This window comes from Peromyscus maniculatus, chromosome 11, assembly GCF_049852395.1.
Source record: "Peromyscus maniculatus bairdii isolate BWxNUB_F1_BW_parent chromosome 11, HU_Pman_BW_mat_3.1, whole genome shotgun sequence".
NCBI classification, from domain to species: Eukaryota; Metazoa; Chordata; class Mammalia; order Rodentia; family Cricetidae; genus Peromyscus; species Peromyscus maniculatus.
In genome coordinates this window covers 53,249,500-53,265,441 of record NC_134862.1, presented here as the reverse complement: position 1 = coordinate 53,265,441, position 15,942 = coordinate 53,249,500, and the positions used below count along the sequence as shown (strand labels likewise).

The 15,942-nt window shown below is 42.3% G+C and overlaps 1 protein-coding gene across 1 annotated transcript in view; it reads left to right on the top strand.

The window, feature by feature from the left end:
- Positions 1-14,035: 14,035 nt before the first annotated feature.
- Positions 14,036-15,942, top strand: part of Cdc73 (cell division cycle 73) — a 112,128-nt gene continuing 110,221 nt past the window's right edge. Inside the window, exon 1 of the mRNA XM_042258265.2 lies at positions 14,036-14,220. Within this exon, the coding sequence (XP_042114199.2) occupies positions 14,090-14,220 (131 nt within the window). The 5' untranslated portion in view covers positions 14,036-14,089. The remainder of the gene's footprint in view (positions 14,221-15,942) is intronic.

Here is a 15,942-nt window from a genome sequence, read left to right as displayed (position 1 = left end):
CAAGTAAGAAGATAAAATTATAAACAATGAGCAGCTTTTCTCAGATCTGTAAGAGAGATAAGAATTTGGGACTAACCACTGTCCCCAAACCTGGACAGACACAGTTCACCTGAGGGCAGGTCTCTGTGTAGAAACAGACCCAGGGACCAGAGCTGGGGCTGGAAAATGTCATCATGGCTGACGGTCTTAGTTGATTTCTATTGCTATAACAAAACACCACGACCAAGTCAGTTTCTAAAAGCAGGCATTTAATTTGGGTTCCCAGTTGCAGAGGGTTAGAATCCATGACCGTCATGTCGGGGAGCCAGGCAGCAGTCAGGTGGGTGGAGGCACTGGTGCAGTAGCTGAGCACTCACATCTTGAGATACAACTACCAGGCAAAGAAAGTTAGCTGGGAATGAATGGCACGGGCTTTGGAAACCTCAAAGCCTGACCCCAGTGACACACCTCCTTTTACAAGGCCACACCTCCTAATCCTTCCTAAACAGTTCTATAACCTGAGGACCAAGTATCAAATCTATGAACCTATGGGGCCATTCTCATTTAAACCACCACACAGATGAGTTGCTGGAGGCTAAACATGAACAATTCTGAGGGGGCCCTAGTCCGAGAGAGACTTCCTATTTCTGCTATTATTTCTGCTATTATCCTCTAGGATTTGGACCTGTGTTCTGTAAGTACATATCAGAGGAAAATCAACTGATTTATCCAACAAGGGACAGAGAAAAGATAATTTTGAAATATGACAGAGAACTCTGTTCTCAACAAGGTTTCTTCTAAAGAGAGAGAGAGAGAGAGAGAGAGAGAGAGAGAGAGAGAGAGAAACCTAACTAGTTTACTCAAGTTTAGTCTGCTGGAATTTTGTTAGATCCTACCTGACCTATGAGACAGAATATCAAATTCCAGTCATCTGTGCCCTTCTATGTGGGAAAGGGGGGATATATACATGTCCAGAGCACTCTTACTGTCCTGCCTCTCTGAGACTGAGGAGAACTGGTAAAGTCCTCTGTGGTGATATTTTGTAACCCAATATATCAGCCACTAGATAGACATAGAGGCCAGAAAATGGTGGCACACACACACCTTTAATCCTAGTATTCCGAAGGCAGAGATCTGTCTGGATCTCTGTGAGTTCAAAGCCACACTGGAAACAGTCAGGCATGGTAACACAGGCCTTTAATCCCAGGAAGTGATGTCAGGAAGCAGAAAGGTATAAAAGGCGTGAGAACCAGGAACTACAGCCTGGTTAAGCTTTTAGGCTTTAGCAGCAGTTCAGATGAGATTCATTCCGGATGAGGACTCAGAGGCTTCCAGTTTGAGGAAACGAGATCAGCTGAGACATTGGCGAGGTGAGGTTAGCTGTGGCTGGTTCTGTCTCTCTGATCTTTCAGCGTTCTCCCCAATACCTGGGTCCAGGTTTGCTTTCATTAACAAGACCCCCTAAGAATCGTGCTACAGTCCTCAGTGCAGCACCGCATTCCCACTTTGAAGATAGAATGCTAGTTATCTGACTACAGAATGTGCCCGCTTCCCTGTAACTTAATGCCACATTTCAAGGCCTTACAGCCATTCCCTTTAACTGGTACATTATGTCCAGCTATCAAGAAAAAACAAACTGTAAGGTTTATCAAACCAAATAAAAGCGTGGTTTGAAGAGACAGAACAAAGTGTCAGACATGGCGGGGTGTTGGAGGGATCGGAATGGGAATGAAAACAATAACTCACGTGTCAAGAGCTCTGATGGACAAAGGGGGCAGGAGGCAGGGGCAGATGGGCAGTGCCAGCCAGGGAAGGGGAATCTTATCAAAGGAGCACCCGTGATGAGAACACAGTAACAGGGCTTGATTTAGCAGGGTCCTCGGGTAATCTCAGGACTCAGAAGACAGAGGCAAGAATATCTTGAGTGTAAGGCCAGTCAGTGCTACACAGCCAAACCTTGTTTGAAAAAAAAAAAAAGTAGGAAAGTAAAACAAAAATACTGTGACAGAAACAGAACAATGCTTTTGACGGGCTTATCTGAAGAATAGACATGACTCGAGGAGAGATTTTATGAGTCTGAGGTAATTTCACGTGAGACCCTTCCAACCTGAAAAGCAAAGACAACGAAGATGGAAAATTGTAGAACTAACTATCCAAGGATGACTAGAAGGAGGCAGAGGAAGGAACAGCAGATAAGAAAATAAACACTCTTCCTTCCCCGTAATAAAATAAACAACAACAAGAACAAACCCTTCACTTGCGGAGTGTTATTTCCACACTATAGAAAATACAAGATAAAGTCAGAATGCTGTAATTTATACCCAATATAATAGCTAGGAAGTGTTAGTTCCTAGGTTCTATAACACAGCAAGGTCACTACTGTCCACAATCTATTCCATATTTTAAAAAAATTAGAAAAGATGACTGTGGTGGTAATCTAATTGTACTGAAATGTGATTTTGATTGTATGTTAATAAATAAAGTTGCCTGGGGGTCAGAGCTATTAGAGCCATAGCAAGAGTGTGGTGGTGGTGGCACACGCCTTTAATCCCATAGATCTCTGTGTGTTCAGGGATACAGCCAGCATTGGAGACATATGCCTTTAAGATCTAGGGGGCTGTACATTCAGACAGTGACGAGTCAGTCACGTGTTTGGGTTTACAACCAATGAGAAGGCAGAACAAAATACTATAAATAGATGAACAGACAGGATATAGCTCTCTTTTCGGGAAGCTGGGACACCGCAGGAGGAAGGGTGAGATTTTAGCTCTGAGCTCTGACCTCTCGGCTTTCTCTTTTACATTGTTTCTGTGTTTCTTATTTAATGAGACGGTTGGTTACATCTACATCTGGCGCCCAATGTGACAAGAATCCATTAAAAACCGCTTGGCTTGGCGGCAGGTCTGCTTTCCCGCAAGGGCGGCAGGCCAAGCGGTCGGCTTCCTAGCCTGGGTCTAGGTCTGCTTGACCTCAGGCTGGACTATCTGTGAGCTGCTTGTTTAAAGCCGGTGCTACAAACAACTCAGACCTGCCCTGCCGAACAGGGTCCTGCCTGTAAAGCCAACGCACGTGGTCGGAGCTTAAGGAAGCCAGACCCAAGCCTTGACTCGGCACAAGAGGGAACACGTGGCTGGATTTAAGCTTTAGCCGGATACACTTTCTTGTGTGTTCTCTCTCTCTCTCTCTCTCTCTCTCTCTCTCTCTCTCTCTCTCTCTTTGGATTTACACCTTGGACACTAGGTGGCTGTTTTGAAAATCCCCTCGGATTTTCACATTCCCAAAGAGGTGGCGTGGGGCGGGTGGTTTTTTGGTCTTTTTAATGGATTTTGGGTCTGGGATAATTTTCAGTATTTAGGGGGGTTGGTTACAAGTTATTGTCAAGGGTTAGGAAAAAGGCTAAACAAAGGAGATTAGATTTAAGGTTCTTGTTTTAAAAAAAAAGACAATTACTAGTTTTAAATACTTTATATTGGACTGGATTGTTTTATATTGTATACAAATTTGAAACTGATATTGTTAGAAAATGCTATATGTATATTTCTAATTGTATTTATACCATTCATTTAACAATGTAATGCAAATTTCTGATCCTTGAATGTTATTATTACCAACTATTAGGATATAAAAAAATGAAAGTTAGTAGTTAGACATTACAATAGAACTTGTAGTCATATTAGATATGTTTTAAAAATTGAGCAGAGATGTTTTAGACAGGTCATCTTCAAACCCTTCAGAGATCTACAGAATATGGCATTTACAATGTTTTAATAACTTAAAAAATTTTTCTTTTTTGAGACATGTCGGCTCCTGACAGTACCAATCTACTTCAGAAAAAATATGGGCATTGAAGAAACTGTATACGGAGTCAACTTTCATTGTGGCAAAAGTTAGCCACTGGACAACAAAGTATCCTTGAATCAACAGGACAAAATGGACAGACAGAACACGAAACAAGGGACTACTGATTCTTGCCAAAACAAGTGTGGTTATGGCTTTATCAGAAGGCATCTTCTGAGGCCAGGTCAATATGGCCCCATCCCTGAAGTGGCCTTTACATCCGGAAAAGGTACGGTGCCCTTTTCTTCGAAGGCAGCTTAACAGGCAGAGGGCCGATGGCTTCTGTTGTGCAATGGAACAGCAGTTGAAAGCTCACACCTCTTGATAGTAGGCTGGCATTTAATAGAGGGATGTGGAAAAGAAGGGGATGCTGAGATGAAGCCATATATACACAGCCAAGAAGAATGGACAGCTAAATTCAAAAACTGTCAACAATTTCCAGAATTTAAAGGTGTTTCTGGTACGTGGACTGCTCTCACCCAATGTGAGGTTGAACTGTTGACCTTGTGTACATCCTACTTCACAAATGAGTCTGTCAGATACACTAAGCCTATAGGCTGAAGATGATGCCCCAACACTGCGGAGAAACCTCAGGTGACTGCCCAGGCACCTGACTGTTTCTGTCAACTCACAAATTTTTTGGAAGTTGCTTGCATGCACTTCCTGTTTTTATTTGTGTTAGCTAATATGATTTCCTTCTTGGGTCTCTGAGGGAGTTGAAGATTAGTTAGTTATGGTTAAAGATTAATTAGTTATAGTTGAAAATTAATTAGGATAGAAAGTGAATTAGATACATCTTGGATTTACCAAAATAGGATAGATGATGAAATTATTTTCTCTGATTTGTCAAATACCTGTTTAGGTATTTATTACTTGTATATATTGTATATAGTTATTGTAATTTTGTATATAGTTTTTCTTTTATTAGTTATAACCTTTTGCTTTTTTTTTTCTTTTTATTAAAATAGAAGAGGGGAAATGTGGTGGTAATCTAATTGTACTGAAATGTGATTTTGATTGTATGTTAATAAATAAAGTTGCCTGGGGGTCAGAGCTATTAGAGCCATAGCAAGAGTGTGGTGGTGGTGGTGGTGGTGGTGGTGGTGGTGGTGGTGGTGGTGGTGGCACACGCCTTTAATCCCATAGATCTCTGTGTGTTCAGGGATACAGCCAGCATTGGAGACATATGCCTTTAAGACCTAGGGGGCTGTACATTCAGACAGTGACGAGGCAGTCACGTGTTTGGGTTTACAACCAATGAGAAGGCAGAACAAAATACTATAAATAGATGAACAGACAGGATATAGCTCTCTTTTCAGGAAGTTGGGACACCGCAGGAGGAAGGGTGAGATTTTAGCTCTGAGCTCTGACCTCTCGGCTTTCTCTTTTACATTATTTCTGTGTTTCTTATTTAATAAGATGGTTGGTTACATCTACAGATGACGTTGGATGTTCATAATCTGTGGGAGAACAGCCCCCACTTTTTCCCCAGGGTACTCTTGAGGAGAGAGGGATAAGAGATTGAGGTAGAAAAATAGAGGTAGAAGGATAGAGGACAGAGAAACAGATAGAAACACAGGATAGCCTTGAGAGGGTTTGTATCCTTATCCACCAGCCCCTTCTGCCTCTTCTAAAGGGCTATTTATGGGAATGCCAAAGGGCGGAGCAAGGACCTCCCTCTAGCTCAGCCAAGTGTAGACCCTTCCAATCTAATGCAGCCTGGCTAGTTAAAGCAAGTTTATATCTCACTAGGAAACCTTTGTAGGTCTCCAAAACAATCCATAGATATGATAATTATTTGAGAAGATAGAAATGCCAATTACTCGGGTTCGATCATTACACGTGTATGTGCCAATTTATCATATATGATAATGTCATATATAAGTATATGGGCATATTAGGTGGCAGTTAAAAAGAAAATCACTAAATCTGAACAAGTCCAGAAGGGAGAAAATATCTTACCACTAGAGGAACAAGGTGAAGAGTTTCATTCACCTTTTGAGACACCATGCAAAACAAAAGAGAGTAGAGTGGGATAGTTAAAGTGCTGAGACAAGGCACTGGAGAGATGGCTCAGCGGTTAAGAGCACTGGCTGCTCTTCCAGGGGACTCAGGTTCAATTCCCAGCACCCACAACTGTCTGTAACTCCAGTTCCATGGGATCTGACACCTTCACACAGACATATATGCAGGTGAAACACCAACACCCATAAAATAAAATTAAAAAGTGCTGAGACAACCTCGGATATGGTGACTGACATCTACAACCTGATGCTCAGGAGGTAAAGGCAAGAGGATGGGGAATTTGAGCTAGCCTGGGCTACTAAGTGAGTCTGATGCCACTCTCAGCCACATAGTAAGACATTGTTCTTCAAACAAACAAGCAAACACCCCCCAAAACAAATAAAATGAAAGGTTAAAATTTTACTGAACTACAATTTTATACTTTTTGAAATTATCCTGTAAAACTGAAGGATACATAAAGATTTTCTCAGACAAACCTAAAAAATTTGTTGCACCCAGATCTTCCTTACAGGAAAATAAATAATACAGATCAGAAATTCAAACCTTCATAAAGAAAGGGAGAACACCAAGGAAGGAACACATGAAGTTACAGTACTAACTTTATTTTTTTTGTATTAACATGACTAATTTGATGAAAATAATAACAGCAACAACATACATATTATGTGTACTTATGTGGATGTGTGTCCATATAAGCATTTATAAATTTGTTATCCTAGCAAGCGCAAGGTCCTGGGTTCGGTCCTCAGCTCCGGAAAAAAAATAAAATAAATTTGTTATCATTTGGCTATGAAGTGTTCCCTCCTCCCTAGGGCCGTTGTGTGAAAGGGTTAGTCAGCAGCTGCTGGTCCTATTGAGAAAACATTTAATTTTGAGGGTGCTAGCTACACCAATGTATGAACCCATTGATAAGTTCATAGTTGAATGGGATGTTAGGAGGTAGACTCTACTGGGAAGAAGTAGATTAGTGTAGGCTTTGGAGCCTGTATCTTTCCCTTGACCCCTCCCCTTTCTCTCTCTGCTTCCTGGCTGCCACACAGTGAAGAGCAGCTTTACTTCATCATGCATTCATTTTCTGCCTTGATATTCTAGCTCATCTGAGGACCAAATCAATGGGGCCAGTGACCACCTGTGAAAACAAATCCAAAAGAAATCTTTCTCCTCTTATGCCATCTCAGGAACTTTGCAATATCAGTGAAAAATTGACCAATACACATGGTTTTTCTGTAAGTGAAAATTAGTGATGGGGATGGGAGGTAGGAATTAAAAGTATTTATTATAAGGTAGTCACAGTATCTGTTGTAAAACATAGTGTTAGTTGAAAGTGGACTTGGATGAATTATACATTATATTACAAACTTCCATGCAAAAGGTAAAGAAGAGAAATTAAGTGTAGATATGCTAAGAAAGGAGAGAAAATTGAATCAGATACAAAACTAAATATTCTTTTATCATTTGACCCTGCAATCTGTCATCTTGGTATTTACACAGGGAGCTTAAAACTTGCATCCGTACTAAAGATTGGGTAAAGATATTGATATGAGGTTGACTCAACCTCGAAGTTGACAAAACTCAGAAGCCACCAAGACTTCCTTTGGTTTGTAACTGATTGACTCATAGCACATCTAGACAATGGATTATTACTTGGTCTGAAAAATAAGTGAGCTGTCAGCCATGAGAAAACACGGAAGATGCTTATGGGGTCACTAACAAGGAAAAGAAGGTAATGTGTAGAAACACTGTGAGATCCCAGCTCTATAACATTTGGGAAGAGCGACACTAGGGATACGGTAAAAAGAGCTTCCTAGGATTCAACGAGCATACAAAGATCTGCCTGTACATGTATATGTGTGTATAAGAGACCCATGAGCTCCAGGTTATAAAACAAACAAGCAGGATACTTTCTGATTATTGGTCAGCCATTTAATCAATAGATCTTAATCTAATTTTTTGAGATAATAGAATTACATCACATCCCTCCTTCCCTTTCCTCCCTCCAGTTCCTTCCAAGAACCTCCTCTTCTGCTGTCTTTCAAATTCATATCTCTTTTCTTAAATTGTTGTTACATATACACAGTTCTAAATATGTAAATATATAAATGTGACCTGCTCAGGCATACACACACACACACACACACACACACACACACACACGTATATGTTTTCAGGCTTACCATTTGGTGTTGGATAACCAGTTAGTGTGCTCTTCCCTGAGGAAGACGGTTCATCCCTCTCTCAGTGTTCCTTGCTGCCTGTAGTTCTTTCTCTAGGGTTGAGGCCTCATGAGCATTCTTTCATCTATGTTAGTATGTCTCTTGGTGTCATTTCTTGTTCACGTTTAGGTTGCCACATAAGAGTGTAGCTTCTCTGACATTTCTTTTTTGTTTTGTAAATTTATTTATATGTATTTATTGCCTGTATGTATGACTGTGTGAGGACGTTGGGTCCTAGAGTTACAGACAGTTGTGAGCTGCCATGTGGGTGCTGGGAATTGAACCTGTGTCTCCTAGAGTTACAGACAGTTGTGAGCTGCCATGTGGGTGCTGGGAATTGAACCTGTGTCCTCTGGAAAAGCAGTCAGTGCTCGTAACCATTGCGCCATCTCTCCAGCCCCTTCTCTGACATTTCTAGGAGACAATCCCACAGCAAAATTCCTGTTCCTCTGACACTTTCAATATTTCCATTTCCTCTTTGGAAATGATCCCTGAGCCTTGTGTGTAGGAGTTTTAGATGTGTCTGATGGGACTGGGTTCCACAACTCTGCATTTGATCAGTTGTGGTTTATCTGTCACAAGGAGAAATTTTCTTGAGGAAGGGTGAGAATTACACTTATTTGTGGGCATAAATATTTAGAATGTAGTGTTGGGGGACTATTATTTTAAGGTGTGTTACTTTTGTTTATGTTGCATTTGTTTAACTCTGTGAAGCTGTGTTACTGTGCCTGTCTAAAACACCTGATGGTCTAATAAAGAGCTGAATGGCCAATGGTGATTCAGGAGAGAAAAATAGGCAGGGCAGGCAGGGCAGGCAGGCAGAGAGAATATAAAGAAGGAGAAATCTGGGAAGAAGGAATGAGAGAGGAAGGAGGACGACTTCAGGGGCCAGCCACCCATCCAGCCACAGAGTAAGAATGAAAAAGTAAGGTTATAGAAGTAAGAAAAGGAAAAGCAGAGGCAAAAGGTAGGTGGGCTACTTTAAGTTGAGAAAAGCTGGCAAGTAGCAAGCCAAGCTAAGATTGGGCATTTATAAGTTATAATAAGCCTCCGTGTATGATTTATTTGGGAGCTAAGTAGTAGACCCCCTTAAAAGAGCAAAAAACAAACAACATTTTGGCATACCAATGTGAGGCTCATATTCCCATAGGGCTTGAGAAAGCTTTGGAAAAAAAAAAAAGAGGATATGGCTCCTTTAATAAACGTGCTGTACAGCAAAGTACTTAAACAGCATTTTTCATGCTAAATAGAAACAAAAAACTAAGTAAAAAACGCCTGAAACAGCGCAGGGCACTGACAATCCATAGCTAGGGGGTTGAATGCAATTCCACATCAAACAAACCTCCAAACGGACCCCCAGCTTTAGGTTTGACTCTCAGGAAACTACAAGCAGGCAGAGCCAGCTGAGAGAGCAGCCGGGAGGAGCCAGGTGTAGGTTAGCAGTTTAAAGGTTTGTTCACACAGTCAAAAAAGGCTAAAAGATACATAGTACAAGAGGTCCAGATGAGGAGCCAGATGTAGGTTAGCAGTTTAAAGGTTTGCTTACACAGTCAAAAAAGGCTAAAAGATACATAGTAAAAGAGGTCCAGATTGGAAAAAAAATACCTCTAAACAGGTTCCAGTGTGTTTTACAATGTGTGTAGGTTTAAGAAAGAAAAGAAAATAAGTACAGGCAGTTATAGAAAGAGTTTAAAAAAGTAGAGTCTTTAAAGAGATGGTAAAAGTAATATAAAAGAATAAAGCCATGCAAGATGGGAAACACGAAGGGAGTCTGTATCGTATATAGTATTGTGTTGATTTCTAATTTTGAATGCTGACAAGCAAGCAATAGCTGCTGAGAGGCATGGGGTTATGAACTGGACTGCTAAACTGAACCAACCTAGATACTTTATGAATGCCTTAACTTTTAAAAAGGCAAAAAATGTATTTTTCAAATGGAAATAAAAAATGTTTGGAGTTCTGTTCCCACAGGAGACCAGAGGCTATGGATTCCTTCAGGACTAATATGGATCAGGTTTGATGGGGAAGACTTCCTGATTCTTGACAGGTGATACATATCTACAAAGGTTGTGGCTAGGACTTGGCCATTATCTCAAATTTTCTCAGCCCCTAAAAAAGATGGCTTTGTTCACAGACAGCAGGAAGCAGTCTAGAGAAAACTAGGCCTACATTCCTAAGAGTTGGGGGGGTGTGGGTGGTTTTGGTTATTTGGTGGGCTATGAATGTTTGTTATCATTTAGGGGAATATAGCATATTGATACAAATTTAAAGTTATTTTTGTTACATTGTATATATGTTTCTGCTCTTGTTTAAATGATTTTTGTACATTGATACAATTTTAAAGCTATTTTTGTTACACTGTATATATGTTTCTATTCTTGTTTAAATGATTTTGTATATTGATACAAATTTAAGGTTTTTTTTTTTTACAACATATTGTATGTATGTTTCTATTTTTGTGTGCAGTATTATGCCTATGCACTTCATTTGGAAATGTAGGGTCAAGTTCTAGTTTTTAAAAGCTATTATTATAAACTATATAGGATAATCAGAAACATAGTTTATTGGTTAGTCATTTATAACCATCAAAATTGCAGATATGTTAGGTATGCTTTCCAGATCATATAGAGATAGATTTTAGATAGATATATGGTCCTCAAACTTTTCAAAGACCTACAGAATATGGCATTTAAAATGTTTTGTTAACTTAGGGCTTTTCATGACAATGACACACATCTGCTCCTGACAGCACAAATTTACTTCAGAGATGATGGGCATTGAAGAAACTCCTAATGGAGTTTGCTTTAAATGTGGCAAGACTAGCCATTTGGGCAAGAAGCTCCTCTTGTTTGAACTGCTTGACAGAATGTTGTATAAACTAAACATGCAGGACCTATAGGATGGTGACCACTGAACTTTGCTAAAACAAGGTGGGATGGTCCTTCAGGGTTCCTGCTTCACAGAAGAAACTGTCAGACATTCTACAGGACACAGAAGAAAGTGACTGACAAACTTGGTCAATATAGGCAGGACAGTCTTTCCAATTTCTTACTTCATTGAAAAGTCTGCCAGATACTATGGGCATGTAGACTGAAGATGGATGTCCCAATGTTGCAGAGGAACTTTGGGTGATTGTCCAGGCAGTCAGATGTCTCTGTCATTTCTAGAGTTTTTGAAAGTTGTTTACAATGTGCTTTTTGTTTACTTAATGATAATAAATCCTTCTGTGGTCTTTGATGGAGTTGAAGACTAGATAGTTATAGTTGCAGTTTTCCTTAGATATGATACAAAGTAAATTAGGTATAAAACTTTGGATTTCCTAAGATAGGGTAGATGTAGTTAGGGATTATGCAGATTTAGTAAAGTGGTGGGTGTAAGTTCTCCTTCAAGATCTATGACTTTACTAGCTCTGGGTAGATAGCTAGTTCTTCAGTACCAGGTATAATTTCCCTCTTGTTGGATGGGTCTTAAGTCAAACTAGAAAGCTGTTGGTTACCACTAACATATATGTGTTACTATGAGGTGCACAGCTTCTGCCCAAGATAAAGCTATTTTGAGTATCTTTTCTGGTTAATTTCCCAAGTTTTGGTTCTACTGCCACTATTATCTATTATATTTTGACATTTTTGACTTAACAAACATTAGAGGGCCAATTTAAGGGTATTTGTATAACAACAATGCTGTAAAAATTTCAGCAATATTTATTAACAATAAATAACTAATCACATATCTTACAACTTTGAGTTTAGGAATCATTAACCTTAAAAACATAAATTAATCAAAAAGAGGAATTGCCTGGAAATTATTTGTATATGAAATAAAATTCATAATCATTTGGGAGTACTATTGTTGACTTTCTTAACTCATCACGAATCCTTAGCTTCTTTAAAATTATCTGTGAATTTATTACTTCAAAATTTACAGCCAGGTGGTGGTGGCGCATGCCTTTAACCCCAGTACTTGGGTGGCAGAGGCAGGTGGATCTCTGAGTTCCAGGACAATCAGGTCTACAAAGAGAGTTCGAGGACAGAGAGCTACACAGAGAAACTCTGTTTTGAAAAACAAAAACCAAACCAAAACAAACCAAAACAAAACAAAGCAAAAATGTACTAGGAGCCTTTATCTTTTCACTTATTAATTCAATATTTTCTAGGAGCTGTTACTGTACCAAGTAATAGTTTAAATATACATATGCTCTTATAGGTCTATAGTCCTTTCATTTCCTAGGCAAGCACACAAATAAAGAGGACTGTTGGGTCCTGGAGTTGTGCAAATAATGGGGTCCAGACCACTGGAGTCTATTAACCAGAAGCAAACTCTATTCCAAACACCTCGGGGAGCTGTGATATAGGCATAAATACAGAGATGTGCATGGGATATCCAAGCTCAGTCGGTTCTTTATTACCTGCATTTGCAGTGAGGTTCAGAGACACATTGAAGGGAGGTCATCTTTTGTGGGATAGGCATTTTTTAACCCCATACTTCCAAATCGGAAATACTCTTTGCCGTACACAACAAAATTTCATTTTTTTTTCAAAACAGGTTAAGAAATTTGGTTATGTCAATTACAAATTACAATTACAAAATTGTGCCGCCTCCTCATAGAGAAGTGAGAAAGAAATACTTAGCTTGAAGTATATGTTTGTTTAGGGTACATAGCCAATGCATGGTATGTAGAATTAATTTCTAGGTTCCCATAACCATAAGTGTACCAATAAACCTGCTGAGTGCCACTTAAAAATCTGGCAGTCTGGCCTGCCTTGATGACATATGCCTGTAATCCCAGCACTCAGGAGGCAGAGGCAGAGGGATCTCTGTGAGTTCAAGGCCAGCCTCGTCTACAGAGTGAGTTCCAGGACAGCCAGGGCTACACAAAGAAACCCTATCTCGAAAAACAAAACGAAACAAAAACAAAAAACCCGGTGGTCCGGTTTGAGGTTTCTGAAGGATATATATATTTTTTTCTGTTCACAACCTGGAACCATTTGAGGCTTTTTGTGATTACCTGGGAGAAGTTACCGGATGGAAAAAGTTATTTCCAAGGAAGGAGAAGAGTCAACAATTTATTTCGTAGACTCTGTAGGATGCTTTCAGCTTAATCTCGTGTTAATTTTATTCTGTCCACTAACCGAGCGTTGTGAATGGTGCACGAATAGTTTTCCAGCCGACTCGTCTTGTCTTTCTTTGCAAATCCACCCCCGAATCAGAACTCAACCTAAACTCCAAAACGTCCACATTCCAAACTCCCAGTTTTCTGTCATAGCTTATCCTGACCACGGGGACCTCCAGCCCTTTCTCTAAGCGTGGGTCCGATGCCCACAGTTCTACGGGTTCGGCAATTTGCTCTAAGAGAGCACAGCACAGAGAACGAAGCTTTCGGAAAGTCGATTCCTCCGCGCGCGCTCCAGGGCCGCAAGTCCAGAAGCGCTCTGGCAGGTGCGCGCGCACCTGTCGCTCGCTCGCCCGGCTCGCTGGGTTCGCTCGGCTCGCCCGCCCGGGGTGCAAGCTGTGCGCTCTCGCCCGCCCGGTGCGCGCCCAGTTGCACTGAAAGCTCCTCTGCATGAAGGGAGGAGCAGCGTGGCCGGCTGGCTGGCTGGCGGGCTCCCTGTTTCCCGGGAGTTCGGCAGCGAGCGTGTCCCCCCCGCCACCCCCCGCCCCAGCGGCGGGAGTCTGGGAGGCTCGCCGGCTCGGGCGGTCGCCGCGCCCCCTGGCGGCGGCCCCGCGGCGCGGGTCGGAGCGTGGGGTCCGTCAGGCGTTCTCCGCGGGCAGCCCGCGGCGGGGCCTTGCCTTATATAGCGCGGGGTCCTCGGCGGCCTGGGTGGCTACTTGCCCGTGCTGCTGTCGTAGACGCGGACGGCTGTTAGTGCGGCGGCTGTTGGTTCGCGGCGGCGGCGGCGGCGGCAGCGGCGGCGGCGGCCGGACAGGGCGAGGCGGACGGGGACCGGCGGCGGCGGCAGGCGCGGCGGCGGCAGCGGCGGCGACGGCGGTGCCCGGGGCCCGCGGCGGCGGCGGCGGCGGCAGCGAGGGGGGCGAAGATGGCGGACGTGCTCAGCGTCCTGCGACAGTACAACATCCAGAAGAAGGAGATCGTGGTCAAGGGAGACGAAGTCATCTTCGGGGAGTTCTCCTGGCCCAAGAACGTGAAGACCAACTATGTCGTGTGGGGGTGAGTGCGCCGTGGCTCCGGCCTAGGGATGGTTGGCGGGGTCGCGTCGGGCGCCCCCGGGCGACCTCTCCTCCCCTGGACCCCCTCCTCCCCCTCCGAGTCCCTCGGGGACGGGAGGAAAAAAACGGGTGCTCTGGGGAAGCGGGGTGGTGGTGGTGGTGGTGGAAAAAGTTCTTCTCTGGAGCCGAAGTTGCACTTTGAGGGTGTGGAGGGAAGAGGGGGAGCGGGTTGTAGAGCGGTCAAGTCTTTTTTTTTCCCCCCGTGTTGGAGTAGCCACAGGGAAAGGGACCCTGGGAGTTTCTGACTTTCCCAGTGGGTGCTCACCCATGTGGATCGGTTTGTCCGCGCCCTGTGGGGCTGGTGCACGTCTACCTGAACGTAGGTATTAGGAGCACAAAAGCACAGCATCTGGCGGCCACTGAGTTGCTTTTTGTTCTTTTTTTTTTTTTGCCCTGAGGCTGCCATGTGTTGCAACTGTCTCCCCAGGCTCTTGGAGCGCCTGGGTAATTTTCTTTCTTTCTTTCTTTTTTTTTTCCCCCTCCCCTTCATCATTGGGGAGAATGGTGTTATTCCTCAAGGGGGTGGGGGGAAGGAATAGACTTGAAGTTCAGGAAAGAAAGAGATTGGGAGAGTTTGGAAGTCTGCAAAAAATCAGTGTTCGAGATGAAAGCAGGGCTTTACTGGGGAGAAAGTTACTGGTGAAATGGAGTTGAGTTATACGTACGGGTCTGAGAAATTGATCCTCTGCTTTTTCGGAAAGCGCCCGAAAGAGGAATGTTTGGAAATATTGATCCATGCATGCCTTGAATTTAAGTCACTCAAGAAGTCACCGAGGATCAAGTTGAGTAATCCTCTGGGGCCTCTTTAATGATGTTACTGTCATTGATGCTTCACTTTGATAATTAGAATCATGGAGTCAGAATTTTGGTACCCATTTTGCTCGAATGACTTCATGAATGGTCAATTAAAGAACTAGAAAATTTTAAGATTTCTTTTGACTTATTCTCTTTTTGAAATGTTGATTAAGTGACATTCTGAGTTTACCGTGTTTTGCTCCTTCAAATAAATTACGCAGAATTATTGGATTTTAATGAATATTTTTCTTTAAAAAAAACTCAAGATATGGCGGACGTGGGGGTGCACAACTTTAATCTCAGCGATCGGGAGGCAGAGGCAGGCAGATCTCTGATTTCAAGACCAGACTGGTCTACAAAGCATGTTCCAGAACAGCCATGTTAAACAGAGAAACCAAAAACAGACCAAACCAAAAAACAACCCTCAAGGTATAAATAAGTTTAAATTGAGAAATAGAAAAAAGCTGAAAACCCTGGTTCCTGCCTTACTGGAGGCTAACCTATTGTAGCTCGAAAAGATGAAACAGATTACGTTGATTCGAAATGTTTCTAGCTGCTAGGAAGGGAACAGTTGTTTACAGGCAGTGCTCATCTTTAATCCCAGCACTCTGCAGGCTACAGCGGATCTCTGTGAGTTCCAGGCCAGCCTATACATAGTGAGTTTCAGTACAGCCAAGGCAACACAGAGAAACCTTGTCTTGAACGCCCCCCCCCCCAAAGTTGTTTTCTTCTAGGTGTGTTTGTGGGATATTTAGAGAGGGTTTCATGGAAATGTGTTTGACATGCGTCCATTTTACAATGTCCCTTCCTTTAATAAATGAATGAACAGACGAGTAACTTTTAAAGAATGGATACGAATTCTGAGTGA